General features: G+C 39.1%; 1 protein-coding gene across 6 annotated transcripts in view; it reads left to right on the top strand.

The window, feature by feature from the left end:
* The window catches only part of wdfy3 (WD repeat and FYVE domain containing 3), a 106,281-nt gene extending 85,287 nt beyond the window's left edge, over window positions 1-20,994 (top strand). For 4 of the 6 annotated variants that reach the window (XM_067572176.1, XM_067572192.1, XM_067572185.1 and 1 more), the window contains 27 exons: window positions 91-168; window positions 481-711; window positions 2,562-2,627; window positions 3,529-3,697; window positions 3,957-4,120; window positions 5,616-5,764; window positions 7,012-7,132; window positions 7,270-7,355; window positions 7,813-7,893; window positions 8,149-8,203; window positions 8,314-8,433; window positions 8,554-8,671; window positions 9,049-9,155; window positions 9,560-9,713; window positions 9,819-9,910; window positions 10,001-10,213; window positions 10,746-10,887; window positions 11,241-11,395; window positions 11,900-12,058; window positions 12,502-12,681; window positions 12,776-12,958; window positions 13,678-13,771; window positions 13,879-14,034; window positions 14,691-14,924; window positions 15,150-15,261; window positions 15,520-15,717; window positions 16,698-20,994. In XM_067572176.1, the coding sequence (XP_067428277.1) occupies window positions 91-168; window positions 481-711; window positions 2,562-2,627; window positions 3,529-3,697; window positions 3,957-4,120; window positions 5,616-5,764; window positions 7,012-7,132; window positions 7,270-7,355; window positions 7,813-7,893; window positions 8,149-8,203; window positions 8,314-8,433; window positions 8,554-8,671; window positions 9,049-9,155; window positions 9,560-9,713; window positions 9,819-9,910; window positions 10,001-10,213; window positions 10,746-10,887; window positions 11,241-11,395; window positions 11,900-12,058; window positions 12,502-12,681; window positions 12,776-12,958; window positions 13,678-13,771; window positions 13,879-14,034; window positions 14,691-14,924; window positions 15,150-15,261; window positions 15,520-15,717; window positions 16,698-16,818 (3,738 nt within the window). In that variant the 3' untranslated portion in view covers window positions 16,819-20,994. The remainder of the gene's footprint in view (window positions 1-90; window positions 169-480; window positions 712-2,561; window positions 2,628-3,528; window positions 3,698-3,956; window positions 4,121-5,615; window positions 5,765-7,011; window positions 7,133-7,269; window positions 7,356-7,812; window positions 7,894-8,148; window positions 8,204-8,313; window positions 8,434-8,553; window positions 8,672-9,048; window positions 9,156-9,559; window positions 9,714-9,818; window positions 9,911-10,000; window positions 10,214-10,745; window positions 10,888-11,240; window positions 11,396-11,899; window positions 12,059-12,501; window positions 12,682-12,775; window positions 12,959-13,677; window positions 13,772-13,878; window positions 14,035-14,690; window positions 14,925-15,149; window positions 15,262-15,519; window positions 15,718-16,697) is intronic. The other 2 variants (XM_067572201.1, XM_067572212.1) reach the window with 1 other exon arrangement.
* Window positions 20,995-21,755: the final 761 nt, after the last annotated feature.

A 21,755-nucleotide genomic window follows, 5' to 3' on the forward strand; every position in this document is an offset into this window, starting at 1 on the left:
ACAAATCACTGCTTGGCTGTAACAGATAGTAGTAATAGTTGTGTGTTAAGCAGCTTTGTTGGATTATATTCTTGTCTTTCTAACCAACAGGAGACTTTCCAGTGGATGTTCACACATATCGCTGTCGTTCGAGACCTGGTAGCCATGCAGTATAAAGAATATCAAGAGGTACAGCACTCCCATCTTTCTTTCTTTTTAATTTTCCAAACACAGTGGGTGCACAAAGAACTCACGCTGGTTTATTGGAGATGATTTATTACAGCGCAGCTACACCGACAAAGCAGCTGCAGGACAAAACAACAAGCTGTTACATAACGGTGCGGTCAGGACTGCAGGACAATAAAACCCGAACACATTGCAGATACAATATCACAGGCTAGCGTAGCAGCATGTATTCATTTAAAACAGCGTTTCTAAAGTGACAGATCGTTGTTTTCGACTCGCCGTTTAACTTCATCCACCCCCTCTCTTGTCTCCCAGCGGCAGCAGAACGCCCTCAAGTACGTGACTGAGGAGTGGGCGTCCATCGAGTACGAGCTGCTGAGAGAACGAGGCCTCTGGGGGCCCCCCATCGGCTCCCACCTGGACAAGTTTGTGCTGGAGATGACGGAGGGGCCCTGCAGGATGAGGAAGAAGATGGTCCGCAACGACATGTTTTACATCCACTACCCATATATCCCTGAGATGGAGACAAACACCAACTCTGCACAGGTATTACTATGTTCCCATGATCCTCTGCAGTCACCCCGGATTGCTTTACTTTTAGTGATATACAGTGAAAAGGTCTTACTTTTCCATTATCATCTGTTTCTCCAATTGATTAAGTATTTGTAACTATCCAGGAACACTTTATATAAATTTTAGACATTTCGCTCTTTTCTAGCAACTAATTAGTGACCATTAAATCCAAAAAATAGTGCAAGAATTAATGTTACAGTGTTTTAAAAGTAGAGGTTGTAATATTCAGGATTGTATGACACTACAATGTTCATGTATGATGTTAGAAAAATATATTAAAGCAGTTGAAAGCAATGTTTAAATCAGAATTAACATATAAAAGCAGGTCAATGAATATTCTGGCACAAACACCAGCAATATTACCGCAAACATTATTCCTAAAAAAATGAAATGATTGTCTCCATTTTGTCCATAAAAACAACCACCGATCACCCCGCGGTCTGGTGAACTCGTCAGAACAGCTCATGGTGGTGGAGCTCATCGCCATCATGTGAGGAAGCGACACCGACAGCCGGCGGCTCGGTTTTCCTGGCACCGTCAAGACACATTTAGCTTTGTTTGCTTTGTTTCCTCCTCCGCTTGTTTGCCAAAGGCTTCCTTTCTCTACTCCGCCATGTTTGATTTTCGGTCAGGAAAACACACAGCGGAGGTAGCTCACAAGGAAGATCTGTATTAATGTCGGCTTCACGTGGAAACTCAATTTAAATTTCTTAACTTTTTAAACATTTTTCTGATGTTCTGCACAGAAAATAAACCCCATAAATGATCCCCATAAACCCTCCATACATCAGTCAAAAGCTTGTAGAAGAACAATCGAGAGTTCCCTTCCAGGGAGAAATTTCTGGCTCATGACCCTTTAAAATGAGCCAGAATAATTAAGTCCAAAGTCCTCTAGGCCTCATTATAATACGTAATTTAAACATGCCTGGGGACCACTTGCAGGGTCTTGGACAAAGTCATACACTTGTGCCTTGCAGTTGAATACCATTACCAGTCTTGTTCTTGCAGCCTCTTAGTATTTCAGCCGAGCAGTTTGAGGCTTTAGCGTCTCGCTCGAGGTAACTACAGCAGCAGTAGTTTGATCCAAGAATTCCTGTTTGATCTTTTGTTTCAGTAAATTTGTTTTTATTTAACTATGTTAAACGCTGCTGGAGAATTAGTAAAATATTGAGTGAATCATATAATCTTGTCACGTCAGATTGATCTGGCAGTGTGTTTCCTCCCTTTGATTAATTTCTTCAATTAGAAAAACATGTTTTATACTAAAGTTATGTAGTTTAATGCCATTATTATTGAAATTGAGCAGTCAGACTGACATGTAGACATGTAATCTGAAATGAAAGGAGGTTTTTATAGGGAGGAAACTTGATAATATGACATGAATCAGCAGGTGCCTTTAAAAAGAACAGAATAAGAATCTGTAATTCCAGACTTAACACATCCTCCTTCATAATAATCCTTCAGTCTGGTTTCCTTTTGGCAGAGCAACAAAAAAAATTAAGATTTAAAGAAAATGCATTTATTTTGCAGATTGGTAAAACACTGATTGTGTATTCTGAATAATTATTTAAGTACAAATAAAAAGCAGTGTTGTTTTCTTCTGTACTGACTCATTGCAGTCTGGCGGTTTAATAATAAACATTATTAGATGTGACATTATTATTATAATCAAGTCTCTCTGGGAAAAGAGATCTCCATCTCAATCTGATTAAATAAAGATTACGTAAAATAAAATAAATAGCGGCTTTACAGAGCAAATAAGAAGGAATTATTCCCTTGTGAGGTTCAAAGAGTCTCATCCTCCCTCTCTTTACCTTCTCCAGCCCCCCTGCCCCCCTCTGGTGCCCCTGGTCGCCTCACCCCTTGTCTGGGGTCTTGACTGTTTACAGGTACCTGCCTGCAAGTCCACATGGGAAAAAAAAGATAGTGGAGTTCTCATTGATGCCTGGTGTGACTGCATGATAGTAACAACAGTGCTTAAAGAGAAATATGAACGACATAAACCAGAAGATGGTTGAACTCTAAATCCTGTTTGTCAGTGTCGTTGCAGCAGTTTTCTTCCCCGTGTGATTCAGTTTGGATGCTTCATCTTGCATTTTCAGCAACAGTGCAGTAAAAACATGGACTTCTACATTTGCTGTGGAGTTGTAAACTCACCCCGTGTGTTACGTGTCTTTCCAGGTTGAAAAGTGAAGGAAATTTTGTTAAATTCAGGGAACAAGGGAACGTCTAATGTCGTGTTTTTAATGAATTACATTTTTGCATGTGATCATGTTTATGTTCAGCTGGCCTTGTACTCATATTTTGCTGTGACCTTGAAATTATTCTCCAGCCGTTATTAAATCTCCTAAAATATACGAAAAAAATAAAATACACAGTGTGAATGCCAAGAAAAAAATAGCAAAGCATGTTAGAGACGACACTGGTGATAATTACAGATAATCTCAGAACATCAGCCGTCGTTGGTTTTCTGTAAGTTTGGACCAACATCTACATTATGTAGGTCACAGTATGAGAATGAACATCATGGTAATAAAACTAACTTGCTGTTCAGTAACGTCTTCTGCATGTAACTGATTGCACATATCTGTTTTTGTCTGTGGTTCCTCCCCAGTCCTTCTACTTTAAAAGTCAAAATGTTGTCCCCTTGTAATAATACAAAGTTTTAATAGAATTAAAAAATAAAAATGATAATGAAGCACAAGCAGTTCCTCTTTGATTGGATGGAGTCAGTTCTAACTGATATTTAAGCTACAGGACCCTCATTTCTTTGTCTTCTTCCGTCTCCAGAAGCCTCTTCGTTACCGGCGCGCCATCAGCTACGACAGCAAGGAGTACTACATGCGTCTGCTGTCTGGAAACCCCGGCATGTACCAGCACTCTGTGGAGCACACCACAGAGGGGGAAACCACACAGCATGAGCCCGAGCACGGAGAGGACACCATCGCAAGAGTCAAAGGTATGGAGGCAACAGCGGGGAAGAGACATATCGTCTTCTACGTGTCTTTCTCCAAGCGATTCCTCTTGGGGATGGGTCATAAGTTTACGTGTAAAAGTACAAAATTAATTTGCTTTTGTTGAAATTACACAGGGCTACATTTTAATATGTTCAAAGCCAGTTTTACCCGTTATCTGAGGACATCAAACATGGCCGCCAGAGGTTCGTGCTCCCTCACCTGAACCCCGTCTCTAACATGTTGCCGCGCTCTTCTCCTCAGGCCTGGTGAAGGCTCCTCTGAAGAGGTCTCGGTCCACAGCGGACGGGGCGGACGAGGACAGTCAGGAGCAGCTCCAGGAGCAGCTGCTGGAGTCGGGAGGACCGGAGGAGGAGCAGAGGACAGACAACACATCACTGCTGCGCCTCCTGGAGGAGGGAGAAAAGGTCAGGAAGAGACACGGGAACATGACAGGAGGATTAAACGTTTATGATAATCATAATGTTGCCTACTGTTATATTTAAAAGAGCTGGGAGCTGAAAGCTGTTGGAAGTTCTTTATACAGTAGATTGTGCAGAATTTTATCAGTATTAGAATCTAATTTTCTTTATTTTTCTATTTCTTTGTTCTTATCATTGCAATGCACAAGCAATAACACAGTATTAGTCATTAACATTTTATAATGCTACCTCTCTGACATCGACAGACACAAAAAAACATACAGTAGGTGCTTTAATTTTTCCTTAAAGTAGCTATAATATTTATATATTTTTTTGTATTAACAATGAATCTCAGTACTACTTCTAGTTTGTGATAGCGGTTGCTCTTAGTGCCCTGCAGAACCTTTTAGCATCTTTCAGCTCATTGTTTTGGTTTTGCAGCCCACAACGTTACTGTTCAGGTTCAGTCTCACCACTCATATATACATCGTTTTTATCTGAATCAGGGCAGGCAGCTGTTTTCAGCAGTGTTAAACAGCAGATGGACGATGTTAACCACTAGCTGGTGAACATTGTTGGCAAAAATGCCAAACTTTTAATCATTCCAGCCTCTCAAATGGGAAGATTTGCTGCTTTTGCTTGTCTTATATTATGATTACTGAATATCTTTCAGGTTTTAGACTGTTGGTCAGACTAAACTAGACATATGATGATATCACCTTGGGCTTTAGGAAGTTGTGATGGCCTTTTATTGGCCATAAATTTAATCAGTTAATGGGTAAAATGATCGTCAGGTTAATTGATCATGAAAATAGTTGTTAGTTGAAGCTCTACGGTTTAACGGCTACCCCCAAGTGACCAAAAGTTGGGAAAGAATTTGGTGAAAATGAGCTTTGTTAACATGTTTCATTAAAAACTGTCCTGCTGCAGGGTGAAAATTGCAGCTCAGGCAGGTAAAAATATTATTTTTGATGCAATATTATGAAAATACACCAGTTTCCTAAAAGGGAGGCATTTTAGAAAACCATCACATGGCTTTTTACATACTTGATCTCACGATGGATCATGAATGAACTTTACGATTTTGACTAAACTTGACTTGGTAATAAACTAAACATGCTTTTCAGATCTGCATTTTATCGACCAATAGATTGTAGCGCTAAACTTCAGTTAGTGAAGTTTATTCCCTGCATTGTCCGATTTATTTTAAAAAAAAAAGCTACCCAGGCACACAGACCTTTAAATCAAGCTCTGCTGCAGTCTGTCTGGTGGCCTCTGAACAGCTCAGCTGCAGCACCGGGAGATTAAGTGTTTTTTGCTCGAGGCCGCTTCACCACCAGTTACTGAATTCGGGGGGGGAAAGCACATTTCCCTACTCGTTTACTTTTTTTCTCTCCAGATTTTTCGCCTGGAGGAATTTGAGCTTGTGACTTTTCATCACAAAAAAAACTACTTTTTTTTTCTCTAAACTTTAGGTAATCACTTCTTCTCTCTATTCCAGATTCAGCACATGTACCGCTGCGCCAGGGTGCAGGGCCTGGACACCAGCGAGGGTCTGCTGCTGTTCGGGAAGGAGCACTTCTACGTCATCGACGGCTACACCATGACCGTCTCCAGGGAGATCAGGGACATCGATACGCTGCCCTCCAAGTAGGTTCACGCTTCTGTACTTGTCACTTTGCTTCAAGGTTCGGACACCTGCATAATTAACCCGTTACCCGCCGCAGCTGACGGATGACACGGTTACTGTACTTTCCTCTCACTGAATAAAAGATGACATCATTCCTCAGGACGCTGCAGTGGGAGTTTTCTGCTGCTCGGATGATGTAATGCTGTTGAAAGAGCATGCGTTGTGAAAGTCAGCGGAGATACTGTATTACCTATTTATCTATTTAGGGAACATGTTCTGTCTGTTATCTTTAGAGACGTAATTTGACAGCTGCCGACAGCTATCTCCCGGAGTTTTAATTGTGTTTCCTCTCAGTTGTTTCTGTGTTTTTACCTTCTCTAGAGCTGAAACAATTAATTGATTAGTGGATCAACAGAAAACTAAACTAATGTAGAGCTGCAGCAATTACACGAGTAATGGATTTGGGAGCAACATAAAAAACAGAAGTTTCAGTTTCTAAAATGTGAGGATTCAAAACTTTTATGTGTCATACGTGACAGTAAACTGAGTATCTGTTCAAAACAAAACAAAACATTTAAAAACCTTCAAAATTACAACAAGCAATTTTCAATTTTATGGATTAAACAATTAACTCAGAACATAATACCATTTTGGTAGTTTATTAATTATATAACTCTATTATAGAGAGGTATGTAACTGTCTTTTGGCCATCACTTTAGACACTGGTGAATTTTTTTTTGAGTGTTTATATTGTAAATAAATAATCAAAATAATTTTAAAAAACAGTACATAAATCAATATAGAAAATAAGCATCAGTATCTTCTGTAATTAGTTTAATTTATTTAGATTTATTTAATTTTTTTTGATATTATTACTGGAGTACCTGACCTTGAGACAGAGCCAAAAGGTTATGACACTGGTTATTTTTAACTGAGTGAAATATCTTATGTTTTTAGCTGTATATTTATATTTGTTAAATTCTTTAGGGGAGGGGCAGCAAAATATATTATAACAGAGAAATGTTCCAGTGTATTTTCAATTTATTTTGTATCACACGTTCACCCTTGCAGAACGTACATTACCTGAAAGACAATGCACAGAACAGCAAAGGAAAAGCAATTTCAGATCAGGGACTTGCTTCAGAGTCAAGTCTTAGAATGAAATTCTTTTGTACATGAAGTCCTTTTTAGGTAGAATTTAATGCAGAACTGAAGTGACAGCTCATAAATGTCTCACTGACTGTGTTTTTTTTTTGTCTTTGTCCAGTTTGCATGAGGCCATCATCCCCAGAGGAGCAAGACAAGGTCAGAGCCAGCTGAAGAGAACCTGCAGCATCTTCGCCTACGAAGACATCAAGGAAGTGCACAAGAGACGCTACCTGCTGCAGGTCAGCATGCATGTATCACACACACACGTTCAGGCACTCATGAACCATATATATACACACTTTACACATGTAGACATGTAATTCTAAATGTTGCATTCACCACTTTGGTATGAAACCTATGTGTTGTCACCTTTTAGCCCATGGCAGTGGAGGTCTTCTCAGCAGACGGGAGGAACTACTTGTTGGCCTTCCAGAAAGGAGTCCGCAACAAAGTTTACCAAAGGTATCAAACACAGGCAGAGAAACAGTACACGAGCTGAACCTGGAATAGTTTAAACAATCATTTGATAAAAAGGTTTTACTCTCACAAATTATAATGGATGATAATTGACTTTAGATGCAGTATATTTATGTTAAAATATGCTGCAAACCGTTGAGAAATAAATGATCAGCAGCAGTGATTCAGGCTGGTTATTTGGGATTCAGGGTATTTGTGGAAAGAAATTATTTTACAAGGTTACAGCTGCGTGATATTAAAATAAAATCCTCACAGGGGGACATTGTAAGCCTCTCATAAAATGTCTTGTCACCACAATATTTCTGCTTTTGAGTCAGTCACTATAAAACCTGCATTGTATTTTTTTGATCAGGATACATTGGTGTACGGACCGTGTTAAAGTCAGACTGCAGTGGGTTTAAAAGAAAAGTAATTTTTGAATTGTCCTTGTTTATTCCTGCAGGTTCTTAGCGGTGGTGCCTTCACTGGCTGACAGCTCAGAGTCCGTCTCAGGCCAGAGGCCCAACACCAGCGTGGAACAAGGGTAAGACTTCCTCCAGGTTTCACACACTCTTTCCTCTTCATCAAGTTTTAATTCCACCGGCTCTCAGGGAACTTTATGACCATTTTTGGAGGTTGTGAGATGATTTATTGAATGTGTGGATACATATTCGTATTAATTAACTTGTTTTTAATCTATGTGTTACATGCATTTTCCTAAATTTGTAGTAATTAGTGAAAAACAGAAGATTACTGAGCTGTTCTAACTAAACATCTCCTCTGTCCTGGTATCTGTCAGATCTGGACTCCTCAGTACGCTGGTTGGTGAGAAGTCAGTCACTCAGAGATGGGAGGTAGGAACCTGGACTCATTGGTCTGATCTTCCTGTTCAGTTCAGCAACATCATTTATATATGATTCTCCAAATCTAAACCTCACTGATGTGTGTTTGATCTGTTATCCAGCGAGGAGAGATCAGTAACTTCCAGTACCTGATGCATCTGAACACGTTGGCCGGACGCTCCTACAACGACTTGATGCAGTACCCCGTCTTTCCCTGGATCCTGGCCGACTTTGACTCAGAGGTGAACTTTGGGACAACATTAGTAGCAGTTAACAGGGTTCATCTTAAATAAAAGTTGGTGTACTCACATTAATCCTGTTGTGGTAACGTTGGTGATGTTTGCATTGGGTTCAATAACCAGGAGCTGGACCTGAACAACCCCAAGACGTTTCGTAACCTCGCCAAGCCAATGGGAGCTCAGACTGACGACAGACTAACCCAGTACAAGAAGAGGTACAAGGACTGGGAGGACCCCAATGGTGAGACTGGAGATAATAATATTTATATGATAACAAAATAAAACGCAAAGTAAGAAACTGGAACCAGCTAACTTTTATCCCAAAGCAGAAAAAATGTCACATGAAAATCTGAGAGCAGAAAACCAGACCGACTGTTTATCAAACACTCATTGTTTTTTGGTTATTTTACAAATTTCCCAACATAATTGAAATTTTTAGATTTAAAATCCCCCTTAAAAAGTTTCAACTAAGACCTCCTTGTTGTTTTTCTGTGGTTGTTCTTATCTTTTATCACTGCTGTTGTTCTCTTGTTCAGAACTCCCTGCATGTACCAACGCTGTGTTTCCATCTACTATCTGTATGTGTTTGTATGAATGTTCTGTTCTCTGTCCTACCAGGTGAAACCCCGGCCTACCACTACGGCACCCACTACTCATCAGCCATGATAGTAGCTTCTTATCTGGTCCGGATGGAGCCTTTTACACAGATTTTCCTCAGACTTCAGGTTTGATCTCTTCTGAGTTTCCCAACTATTCATGAACTTTCTGAAATGTCCCAGACAACTCAGGCAAAAAAAAAAAAAGTTGTTCTGATATAAAGTGCAGATTAATAAATGTTTTAAACCAGGAAATACTAGTTTTACATCTGGAAAACATTAACTGGATTGGGTAATTGTTTTCAGGCCAATTGCAGGCGAAAATGGAACCAGATTTTATGGAGATAAACAAACTAATGTGAAGTTATTGGGTGTTTCTTTCTCTCTGAAGTCAAGTTGTTTTGCTTTTGATAAAGAAAAGATTTGCTTTTTAGTAGTATTTACAAAAAAAAAAGACTGCAACCTGCTGATGCTCTCAAGTGTCTAGACTTTCAAGTTATTCTTCAAACTGTATTTTTGTGTGTTCTTTCCAGGGAGGTCATTTTGACCTGGCTGACAGGATGTTCCACAGTGTGCGTGAAGCCTGGCTCTCCGCCTCCAAGCACAACATGGCAGATGTCAAAGAGCTCATCCCCGAGTTCTTCTATCTGCCAGAATTCTTGCTAAACTCCAACAACTTCGACCTGGGTCAGTACGAGGAAGCGTGGACAGTCACAGCCAAACTGACTGAGATAAAATATGAAGAATATGAATATTTATGTCCTGTCTGCCCTCTGTTGTTTAATATAACAGGTGCCAAGCAGAACGGCACAAAGCTGGGTGATGTGATCCTGCCTCCTTGGGCCAAGGGTGACCCCCGGGAGTTCATCAGAGTCCACAGAGAGGTACGGGAGTTAACACACATGTTGCAATTTAAGTGTGAAGTGAAATCAAGATAAAGTTAAATACCGTTTTGTCTTCCCGTCCTCCTCCAGGCGCTGGAGTGCGACTACGTATCAGCCCACCTCCACGAATGGATTGACTTGATTTTTGGCTACAAGCAGCAGGGCCCGCCAGCCGTGGAGGCAGTTAACGTCTTCCACCACCTGTTCTACGAGGGTCAGGTGGACATCTACAACATCAACGACCCGCTCAAGGAGACAGCCACCATCGGCTTCATCAACAACTTCGGACAGATCCCCAAACAGGTCAGACACTGGCTAACGTCTGTACACATGGAGCTATTGCTACTGTACTACTGCTAGTACTACTTCTTCTACTACTACTACTTATCTACCACTACTACTGGTAATCCTATTAATACTGCTGGTAGTGCAGAAGCTACAAACACTGCTATTCACTGCTGCTGCTAATGCTAATATCACAAAACTGCTTCTTAAACCTTTATTACTGCATCTACTGCTGTTAGTATCACATTTACAACTTAGACTACAGCTACTGTTGCTCCTAATACCACTACTACTTTTTAGCTGCTAACATGGCTGACACGGCTAGTGGTGGGTATCTGAGAATGACAGTGTTGTCTCTCCATTTTCTATCCACCAATCAGCTTGTTTCCTGTTGTGTAATTAGCATTATAGCCTCACAGAGCTGCTAGAGATGATGTCCAAAAAGTGGTTGGTTACAGAACAATCTTACCATCATTTGGCTACAAGTAGATGTTGAAGTGTCGTTCTTAAAATCGCTGACAGTTGATGTGTGTGTGTTTGTGTGTTTCAGCTGTTTAAGAAGCCCCACCCTCCCAAACGGGTACGCAGTAAAGCTAACGGCGACATTGCGTGCGTTCCTCCGAGCTCCAACAGCGACAAGATCTTCTTCCATCATCTGGACAATCTCAGACCTTCTCTTGCACCTGTCAAAGGTACATTTACACACACAATGACATACTTAGTACCGATATCCCGTTTCTCAACCAGTGTTTGAGACGTACTGTATGTATAAATATAAATTAAAGTGTTTGTACTCACACACAGACTCTTAGACCTCTTCATTACTGTACGCTGTTTGGTGGACACCTTGATGTCCATAAAGTATAATGAATTCATTTCATTCTGTGAAACATGTGTCCCACAGGACGTTAAACTCTATCTCATCCTGACAGAGTTAGTACCATTCTCTGCTCATAAAACTGTGCAGCACCAATTCCACAAGGTGCGTAAATCCCCTTCAGCACTCACATCCTTCTCTTCCCTGTTGTATTTTACTCTTGTCCAGAGCTGAAGGAGCCTGTGGGCCAGATCGTTTGCACCGACAAGGGCATCCTCGCTGTAGAGCAAAACAAAGTTCTGGTTCCCCCGACTTGGAGCAAGACCTTCGCCTGGGGCTACGCCGATCTCAGCTGCCGTCTGGCTAATTATGAATCTGATAAGGTCTGTAACAGTCTAACAGCCACATTTTCTCACACTGTATTATATAATTTTTTTTTAAACTAATTTTGCAGACTTCCTCATTCAGGATTACTTGCATCGAATCAGCAGTTCTGTCCAGCGTTTTGATTTTTTAATGCTACTCCTTAATTGAAACAGAGTACTGCAGGTCTCCAGCTTATTTCACCTTCAAACTGATGAAAGTTAAAGAATATTAAAGGCAATGTTTCCCCCTGCTGGTGCTTCAGTAAAAATACACTTTCCATACTGAACCCTCAGTTTGCACAACAGCAGCCGTTCCAGAAATTCCCTTCGTGTCTTCATTGGTACATAACTGCTGTTTAAGTGTCACACATAGTAGAATCACTATATAATATTTACATGTCTCTCAGATACCAGACTGTTCCTGTTAACTGCTAATAGTAAACATTAGATTTTTTTTATCTGACTGAGCTCAAACACACCAGTTTTGTTAGAACCAGTCTTTGATCTTGGCTCTTGTTTCAGGCGTTGGTGGTGTATGAATGTCTGTCAGAGTGGGGTCAGATCCTCTGTGCCATCTGTCCCAACCTGAAACTGGTTATCACTGGTGGCACCAGCACCGCCATCTGCGTGTGGGAGACGGGAACCTCCAAAGAGAGGGCCAAGTCTCTCACCCTCAAACAGGTAAACACACAAAGTGCTTCCTAAAGATGTGATACGAGGTCTTTCATACATAAAATATCTGCTTTTATTTAACCTTTTGTTAAAAGTCAAAGGTACAAGGCTGTGTACATAATAACTTTCTAGAAACCTGATAATGCCCTCAACTGGTTAAATTAATTTATTTTCAGGTTCTAGGTCAGTGTTTGATAAATTCAGCAATTATGGTGCTGTGCTTAGTCCCAAATTTCACCAACAAGGTCATCTCCAGGGCTTTCTGTTTTCACAGAGCCAATTTTAAGCCTCAAGCAGGGCTTTCTGTTTTAACCCTTTAGTGAAGTTTCTCATTTTTCTCCAAAGGTTGATTGATAGCAAGACCTCGAGAGGTGAAAATCCTCCAAACCAAGATGTTAAAAATGTTAAAAATTCAATCTAATTATTTGTTTACTTGACGTGTTGTGTTCTAGGCTTTACTGGGTCACACAGACGCTGTAACGTGTCTGACGGCGTCGTCAGCGTACCACATCGTCGTCAGCGGCTCGCGGGATCGAACCTGCATCATCTGGGACCTCAACAAGCTTTCCTTCGTCACGCAGCTCAGGGGACACCGGGCGCCCGTCTCTGCTCTGTGTATCAATGAACTGACGGTGGGTTGGAACATAACATAATAACCTCGTATCTGTCAAAACTGATAAAAGCTCTTCAATGACATAATATATGTGTGTATCTGTGTTTGTATAGGGGGATATCGTGTCCTGTGCAGGCACCTACATCCACGTGTGGAGCATTAACGGCAGCCCGATCGCCAGCGCCAACACCTTCACGGGCCGCAGCCAGCAGATCCTGTGCTGCTGCGTGTCGGAGATGAACGAGTGGGACACGCAGAACGTCATCGTCACGGGACACTCCGACGGTGTCGTCAGGGTAACTATCCACTTGGTTTGATTTTACAGAATATGTTATTATGCTGACAAAGTATTTTATTCAATTGTATTTTTGTTTATTTATAGAAGATTGGGGACAATGCACATTAATCAACATAGACTTTTTAACGGCATCAATGTAAATGTGCCAGAGTTAGCTTAACAGTTAATCTGCTCCTGTTCTCCCAACACAACTTAATATAAACAAATGTATAAAACACTTCATACATAGTGGAGTTGCAATCAAAATAAGAGGAAAAAAACTGGAGAAAATGTATCACAACTCTTTGTCTTAACAATCTTAAACTTAGAATCAGACAAGAAAAAACATAATTCATGAGTACATATCTCGGTAAACCATATTTTAAGTTTGATTTTCAAAATGTTGTATGCAGCACAGTTCCTTATTTGAGTAGGTAAAGTATTCCACAGTATCACCACTAGCTGTTTCATTTGTTTCTGGAAAACAAAAACATATCGGCAACAAGAAAAAGTCATCAATAGCACTGCAGAAATATAATTATGGTCTTATTTTATCTTAGTTTAAGATCAAATCAATAATCTATAATAATCAATTGAGGTAGAGTGTACAGAGAACACAAGTGTTTGTGAAGACATGTCTGTATTTGCTTTGACAGAGTTATAGTTGAATCATTTTTTATCACTTTTATGTTTTATTTTTGTATATGTATGTTAACTGTATTAAAACCTTTCTTGTAGTTCTGGAGAATGGAGTTCCTCCAAGTCCCAGAAACCCCTGCTCCAGAGCCGGTAGAGCCAGATGTGCCTGATTGCTGTGGTGAGGAGAAGATTGGTGAGTCCTAATCTGACAAAAGATGATTTGTGCTGCAGGAGATTTTCAAAAGAAGGCTGCATGTGTACTCAAGTTGTTAATTTCTTACACTTGTCTTCATCTCACAGAGGGCGGCGAGAGTCACAACAGCGGTGGCGGTGGTGACGACGACAGCAGTGAATCGGAAGGAGATGAACCCAGTCTCAGCCAGGAACCCAAAGCACCACGTAACCCGTCTTCTGGTGGAAGCAGCCAGCCAGGCAGCGCTGTCCACAGACCCAGAGGTACACGGCTGTCAGCAGCTCTGCTTATCCACATTTACAGTTTACATCTCTCTGCTGTGACTGAAACCTGCACTAACTGATTTTTTTGCCACTTGGGAGCAGCGGAAACAAGCCGTGAATACAACATATGACACATTATCACCTTATAAAAGTCGATAGCGAACGTGTTAGCAGTGTTAGCAAACAGTTGCCTATTTACACACTTAAGAGGAAGTATGAGGTGTTTCTGGGCAACCTGATTAATGTAATGTTAGTCCAATATTCACTCTCCTTTTAGCTTTGTTTTGCTCTCCATTAACTCCTGAGGGAAATATCTAGCTTCTTAGATGCAAGATAGACTCTAACTGTGCCTGCCTGCTACACCTTGAAACAGCAAACCAGTAAAGTTGCGAGCTGTAAAGCTGTAAAGTTTCTTCTTCTTCACATTACATGCAGGCATTTGATCAATTTTTAATATAAAAATATTGATTAGAGCAGCTTTAAATCATTTGTTCAAACTTTCCCAGAGGCCTTTGTTTACCTTGTCATTGACCTGCTCCTTTTTCTGTTGGTTCATTTTAATGTGTCATGTGCATTTCCCCTATATGGACTCAGTCCTTTACAAGGCATGAATTATAGTCTGTACTGATGTTCACATTCCTGATATTTAAATTAAGGTCCTTCAGCCAGAACGGGAGCCTCTTGGTCAATGGACAGCGGCTCTGACGACTCTCACCGCTGGTCAGACACCCTCAGCATCGACGAGAAGGACGGCTTTGTGTTTGTCAACTACTCTGAGGGCCAAACCAAGGGCCCTCACCCTCATCCAGCTCACCCAGGCCAGAGCGCAGTGCCTCAGCCTCTCCAGCCCTCCATCATGGAGGCGCGGACGTATAACCAGCTCAGGGCAGGTGGGTGTCCAAAACAAGGTTTTATATTCAAATCAGAATTGTTGCAAAATGAATTTTCTGTCAATGTTTTCAGCCTTTTAAGCAAGTTAAGAAAACACTACAAGGCTACAGCAGGGGTTCTTCCCTGATAAATGGATAAATATCTCTCCACTGACATGATGATGGTGTGTTTGTCACATTGTTGAAATGTTGCTTATTAAGTGTTTATTTGTGTGTGTTTCGCAGGCTACAGATGGGAACGCCAGCTGGTCTTCCGGAGCAAACTTACCATGCACACGGCGTTTGATCGCAAGGACAATGCTCACCCAGCCGAGATCACCTCGCTCGCCATCTCCAAGTAAGCTGAGTGTCTGGCACCAAACTAATGAAGATGAGATTTTATGTTTTTGTAGATTTTATAACATACTTATAGTTGTCATATTGCTACTGTTGAATACAAACCACAATTTAAATCCAGTTAAAGTAATTATTTTAGAAAGGGAAGATGTCCTTGCTGAATTATTCTTCTCCCTCTATTTGTCTTTGTCTTTTTCCTGTCTTGTCATTTATGCTTCCCTTTTCTCCTCCACTTCTCTCTACTTTCTCCTCTTTTCAGGGACCACAGTAAGATCCTGGTAGGCGACGGACGCGGTCGAGTCTTCAGCTGGTCAGTCAGCGACCAGCCGGGCCGTTCGGCAGCCGACCACTGGGTGAAGGACGAGGTGGTGGACAGCTGCTCAGGCTGCACGGTTCGCTTCTCCCTCACTGAGCGACGCCACCACTGCAGGAACTGTGGGCAGCTCTTCTGCCAGAAGTAAGAAATTCGTAGCCGTGCACTTTACTTTCCAGCACTGATGTCTTTTATCTACATTTTTTCTTTAAAATTTTCAGAGGAATGGATGTGCTGCTGTATGTTTCTGATTTTTTAGGTCATGGTCACACCAGAGATCATAGATATTATACTTTAGTATGATGATATTGATGACTTAAGGGGTCCATTATTTAAATATGTATATGTTTATATGTATGAATATTTACATACATTTATGTTTTAAGGTTTCTTCTTTATTTATATCGCCTGTTTGTAGTTTTTGTGGTTACATTAATTATTTCGTGCAGTTGTTGTTGTTTTTAATGTATTTCCAAGTAGTTTTACATTGAAAAATTTCTACATTAATTGTTCAAACTTCTCGATGACCAACTTGAACATTTAGAGAGAATTACAGGCATGGCTCCTAAATATTTTGCATCCTTTCTCTCACTCTGTTAATATGCCTGTTAATATATTAAGTTTCACCTCATCCTCATCTTTTTACCTTGGTGTTCCCCAGGGCTCAATTCTGGGTCCTCTATCATTTTTTCTGTACACACCTCCATTGGGTCACATAATTAGAAATCATAACATCATTTTTACTGTTTTGCATCCAAATGTATCTACTTATAAACCTTATTAATTCTGTAATCAGTACTTTTCCCTGTGCTTTCCATTTTTTTGTTCTACTCAGCTCATCCTAAAATGCTTCGTCAGTTAATTGATTCGTCAGTTGCATGTTTTCTTATGCTTCACAAATGTAAAGATATGCATTTTTTTCTTTCTTTATTTTTACAAATTTAACACTTCAGGGTTTTTAGTCTAGAAATTTTAAGATCACTCTGGGTTCTGGGAACTTTTAACAGGCCTTAATTGTGTGATATTTTTGACAGTATATTTAGTGTAAATAGTTAAGCATTTGCTCCTGTGATAACCTGAGTTTCCCACCAACCATTTCCACCTTATCCCACTCTGTTCTGCAGGTGCAGTCGCTTCCAATCAGAGATCAAAAGGCTGAAGATCTCGTCACCAGTGAGAGTTTGTCAGAACTGTTACTACAACCTGCAACACGAGCGAAGCGCTGAGGACAGCAGCCGAAACTGAGCTCCTGCGACAAAAAAGAAACACCTCCTGAGGACTTGAGGACCTGAGGAGCTTTTCATTCCTCCATCTGCCTTGTTCTACCCTCTACTCCTCTCACATATCCCAAAACAAAACCCTCTTTATCCTCCTGTACGTCCAGTAACCACATGTACTGTAACACACTGACAGACTGTAATCCGGAGGGAAAACGTCGTCTTATTCATCACCACAGCGGTAAAGTTCAGTGAAGGAGGCGGGAAAAAATGAGCTTGAAAGAAAACAGGGGGGGAAAAAAACAAAAAAACAAAACTCAATCACCACTTTTACCACCTGCACTCATCACCTGACTGGAGGAGAACAAAAGCAAAAGCACCCCTGATGCTGCGGCATGTTTGAATCAAATCACTCGCCATTTTTGCTTTTGAGGTCAAGAACAGGGAAAAAAAACTCCTCAAGACATAACAAACTTGTTTATATTGTAAATATTTACCATGGCCTTTTTAACTCTAAGAGGAACAAACACAGAACAAAAAATAAGGTCAATGATTGAAAAAAAAAAAATAGAAAATTGCCTGTAACATAGCGTTGTGACTAACCACTCCTGGCTTTAAAAAAAAAAACAAAACAAAATTGATTGTGTGTAGTCTGCGTCACGAGTCACGGCGAGTCCAGAGGAATAACACGGAGGGGAGGGAGGGATATGAATGTCAATAATAATGTCTGTGGATTGACTTTACTAGTGGATCTAGTTATGCAAAATTACTTATTTTCTTTATAATTTCCCGATGATTTTTTTTTGTTGTCGTTGTTGTTTACCAAGGTGATTTATTTTGAGTGTGTTGCCCACAGTGTCAAGCCATTACCATCATAGAGATTTATTGTCATATTACGTTTTCCCTTTTTTTTTTGCCAAATTATTTTATTAAGTATGATATTTTTTATCATTTATTTTTGTCCTTTATATGAATTCCCATTTGGAGAATTTTTGTTGTTGCTGCTTTCTGAAGACTGGACACATTATCATTTCAGATTTTATTTTTTATTTTTAAAATCATATCACTCCCTTTATTCTTGAGATTTTTCTGTGTTTTCCTATTTGTTTGTCTTGGACAGAAAACATCATAGGGTTCATTGTCTGTGAAAAAAAAAAAATCATATGAATTAGGCTAAAAAAAACTACGCACATTTCTTTCCATCATGTCTTTTCCATGTAGCCTTGTTCCATTACTGTACAGCGTCAGAGCAGCTTTTTGAATGCACACAAAAAAGGGACTTCTCGTATATATTGTAGTTTTTTTTTTTTTTTTGAGTCGGTTTCTATTCAGATTTGTCGTTTGCTGACATTTACTCCAACCCTGTGGCATTATTACAGCAGATCAGCACACGAGGCACTCTACCCACTTTATCCTCAGTCCTTGTTGAAGATGTTAAACTGCAGGAACAGCAGCTGGGCACCTTTTTTTTTAAAGAGAGCTTGGAATTTGGAGGACATGTAAATATATCATTTAACATGAAATTATGTTAAACAGGATGACATCCAGATTCAGATTTTAGACACCAGGGGACAGAACTACTGCTTTCCCTTTGTTTTTATTAATGTTGCAGTTGTGGTACAAATGCAGGATTTAATGTCCAGAGATTTTAAGAGAAAATAATAATGTGCTACAATAAATTAAAAAAAAGATTGTAGTAGTACATCCGCAGTATGATGTTACATTTGATCCGTTTTTTACTTGGCAGTCTCTGAACCTGGTTTCAGGATAAAATGTCTTTTGAGGTGACAAAAGTGACACAAGACCAACCTCGTAATCTTCTTATGTTTAAAGAACCCGGGGTGTAAGATTTAGTGGCATCTAGCAGTGAAGTTGCAGATCGCAACCAAGAGCAATCCGTTCTGGGCTACTGTAGAAACATGGCGGTGCAACACGGCGGGCTCGGTGGAAGAGGAACCCCTTCTGTAGATATAAAGGGCTCATTCTAAGCTAATGAAAACACAACGATTTTTAATATCAGGTGATAATACACTAATTAACACGTACTTATGAATATTCCATTTCTGCCAAGTCCGCTCCGCAAGATGCCACTAAGTTCAACACACTGCACCTTTAACTCAAGTGCAAAACACTCATATCAGTTGCTCTTTTCTAGCTCTTTTGTCCTAAACAGACAAATTAAGCTAACTCGGATCTCCATGAACTAATTAAATGCATTGTTATCAAGAAGTTTCAAATTAATTCACCACTTGCTGAGTTTACTTGATTTTAAGAGTAAATGTACTGTATAACTATATTAAAGCTGAAAGTTTCAGAAAAAAAATAGTCCAATGTTAGCAAGTCATGACCTTCAGACGAAATCTATGAGGTGTTATTTGTGCCAAAAATACAACTTTATAAATGTTTACTATTGTGGCTAATGGTTAAGGCTGTTGTCTCTTGTTATTGTCGCTTTATATTCTCCGTTTTGTTGCGTCAATATCCGTTTTAGTACTGTACAACGCAAATACATAGGCCAAGAGAAAAGCAAAAAATGACAAGACATGACAAGATGTATTGTCATCATTTAGTCAACTAAAGTGATGAGTAACTAAAAGCAACACAAATCATAAAAGACAAGATACAGAGATAATGATTTTAAAGAAAAATGTAAAAAAAAACAGACATTTTAAAATTTCAAATTATTCTGGTGCAAAAATGTCTTTCTGTTGTCTTTTTTTTTTATACTTCCACTAAGTCGCCAAAGTCAGAAAAATATAAAATATGAAATCCAACTTACAGCCTCCGTTACGACAGAGCTCAACTCCAGTGACAAATGTCAATGAGAGAATGTGAAAATGCAAAAGTAAAAAAATGCTAAATTAAAAAAAAAACAATAGATTAAAAAAAAAAAAATGGCACAAATTGAACCTCTTGCAGGGCTTCGAAGGTGAGGCGGTAATATCAGAGAGGTTTGATATGTTTTTCTGTTGTAAATTACACAATTTAACATTTAATGTGAATTACACAAAAGTTTGCCGTGTATTGAAGTCAGTAATTTGTCACCACAAAATACATTTTTACTCTGCTGGATGTGGCTGCTGCTGCTGCTGCTGCTTGGTTCAGTAGTTAACACAAAAGAAAGGTCAGTTCATGCTTTCTTTCATTTGTCACTCCCCTCTTCTCTCTTCATACATGTATTTGTTGTTTTATTCGTGGTTCTGTGGGCAACAACTGTGCATTCAAGTGCTGCTTTTTTTTTTTCTTCTTTCCCTCAAACAAATTTTTGTTTCCCCACTTGTCTTCACAGAGTCTCAAACATGTAAAGAAAACACTTTTCAGAGAGTACTTTAATATTCACCTCCACAGCTCCCTGGCGTTATAATAATATGCACTCTTGTTATTGTCGTCCTTATATCATTCTGCATTCATGTACTGTAATTTTAGCGTGCAATCATGCCATCTAGCTGAAGTCGGCTTTTATCAATCAAGAGTTCCTTTGCACCTTCACGTGTACAAAACAAAACAAAAAAAAAAATGTCAAGAGGAATCACAAGTTTTTATTGAATGCAGTTTTTATGTTTGTCATTTTAACAGAAAGAAAGGTGCATTTCACAGCGGATAAATGAACTGTACAAAGTATTTATGCAATTACAACAGGTTTTAGATTTTTTTAATGATTATTGCGATTTCAGCAAGTTTTGTTACTTGTTGCATGTCTATTAACACAGCTGACTTTCTGTGTCAGTGCATTGTACATGTTCTTGGCATTATATTATCGTTTTTTGTTTTTTTTTTGTTTTTTTGTTGGTTTTATTCTTTTTTGGGTTTTTTTTTGGAGGCACTGTCTGATGAGTTGTCCCGACCGACTGACAGGTTTGTGTACAGATCCAGAGATTGTGTCCCCAACTCTGGGTGGACTTTTGTATTCTTTATGGAAAAAAATTAAGGACTAATGAGAGAAGAAGAAGGAAAAAAAAAGAGAAATCCTGGATTATTTTGGTGGTCTTGTATTAGACTGCATTACTACAGTATCTGGTGTGCAATCTGTGATAGCTGAATGTTTCTTGTATATTTGTGTTCACTACATCCTACAAGAGAAAAAAAATCAGTAGAGTAACCCCCGCCACCCTTACAAAAACGAAATGTTACAATAATGCAATAGATCTGGTACTTATTCTTTTTAATTTCATTTCAATAAATAATTGCTGTTTACCACCGAAAACAGACTCAAGTCTCTTAATTTCTGATTTGAGGCTTGTGATCAGTTTTCCTCATGATGTGTCAGCGGGAAAATTTACAGTGTTAATTGTGGGTATAAAATGTTGATTTGAGAGTAATAAAAGAATTTTAGATATTTAATTACTCTAAATAACTCTCAATGGAGTTTTTAAAAAGTTTACTTAATACACAAATTACTAATTTAAGTGATTGCCAAAAATTCTTCAGTTTGTATTTTATAAAATGAGTAACTTGTTTACAAATTTAACACATTTATTAATCAAAAAATTCTATTTGTGAGATACAAAAACATGTTTAATCAAATTTTTTGGTAAGTAGGAATTTTAGAAATCATTAAACTGAGGTTTGTATAGTGAAAACACAAATTACTAATTTATGTGATAAATTTACCAAACATTCAAATTTAAAACATTTATTATTCAAACATTTTGATTTGTGAGATACAAAAACATTTTTAATCAGTTTTGTGGTAAAACTAAGTAGGCTGTCAGTGTATATTTAAATTACCCCATGCTGCTTTTTTAAGGTCTGTTTCAACTATTAATTCAATATAAAATAACGCTTCATTCCCTGTGGAGGAAATTCAGGTGTTACAGAGTTACAAGTCTGAATAAATATGCATTGAAAAAGACTTAAAAATATAATACATTGTAGAATAAAATAAAGAATATAATACAAAATAAGGAGTGTGTGTGCGGTATATGTGAAAGAATAAAGTGCAGACAGTGGTAAAGAGAGACGAGT

The sequence above is a fragment of the Thunnus thynnus genome, chromosome 2 (assembly GCF_963924715.1).
Source record: "Thunnus thynnus chromosome 2, fThuThy2.1, whole genome shotgun sequence".
NCBI lineage: Eukaryota > Metazoa > Chordata > Actinopteri > Scombriformes > Scombridae > Thunnus > Thunnus thynnus.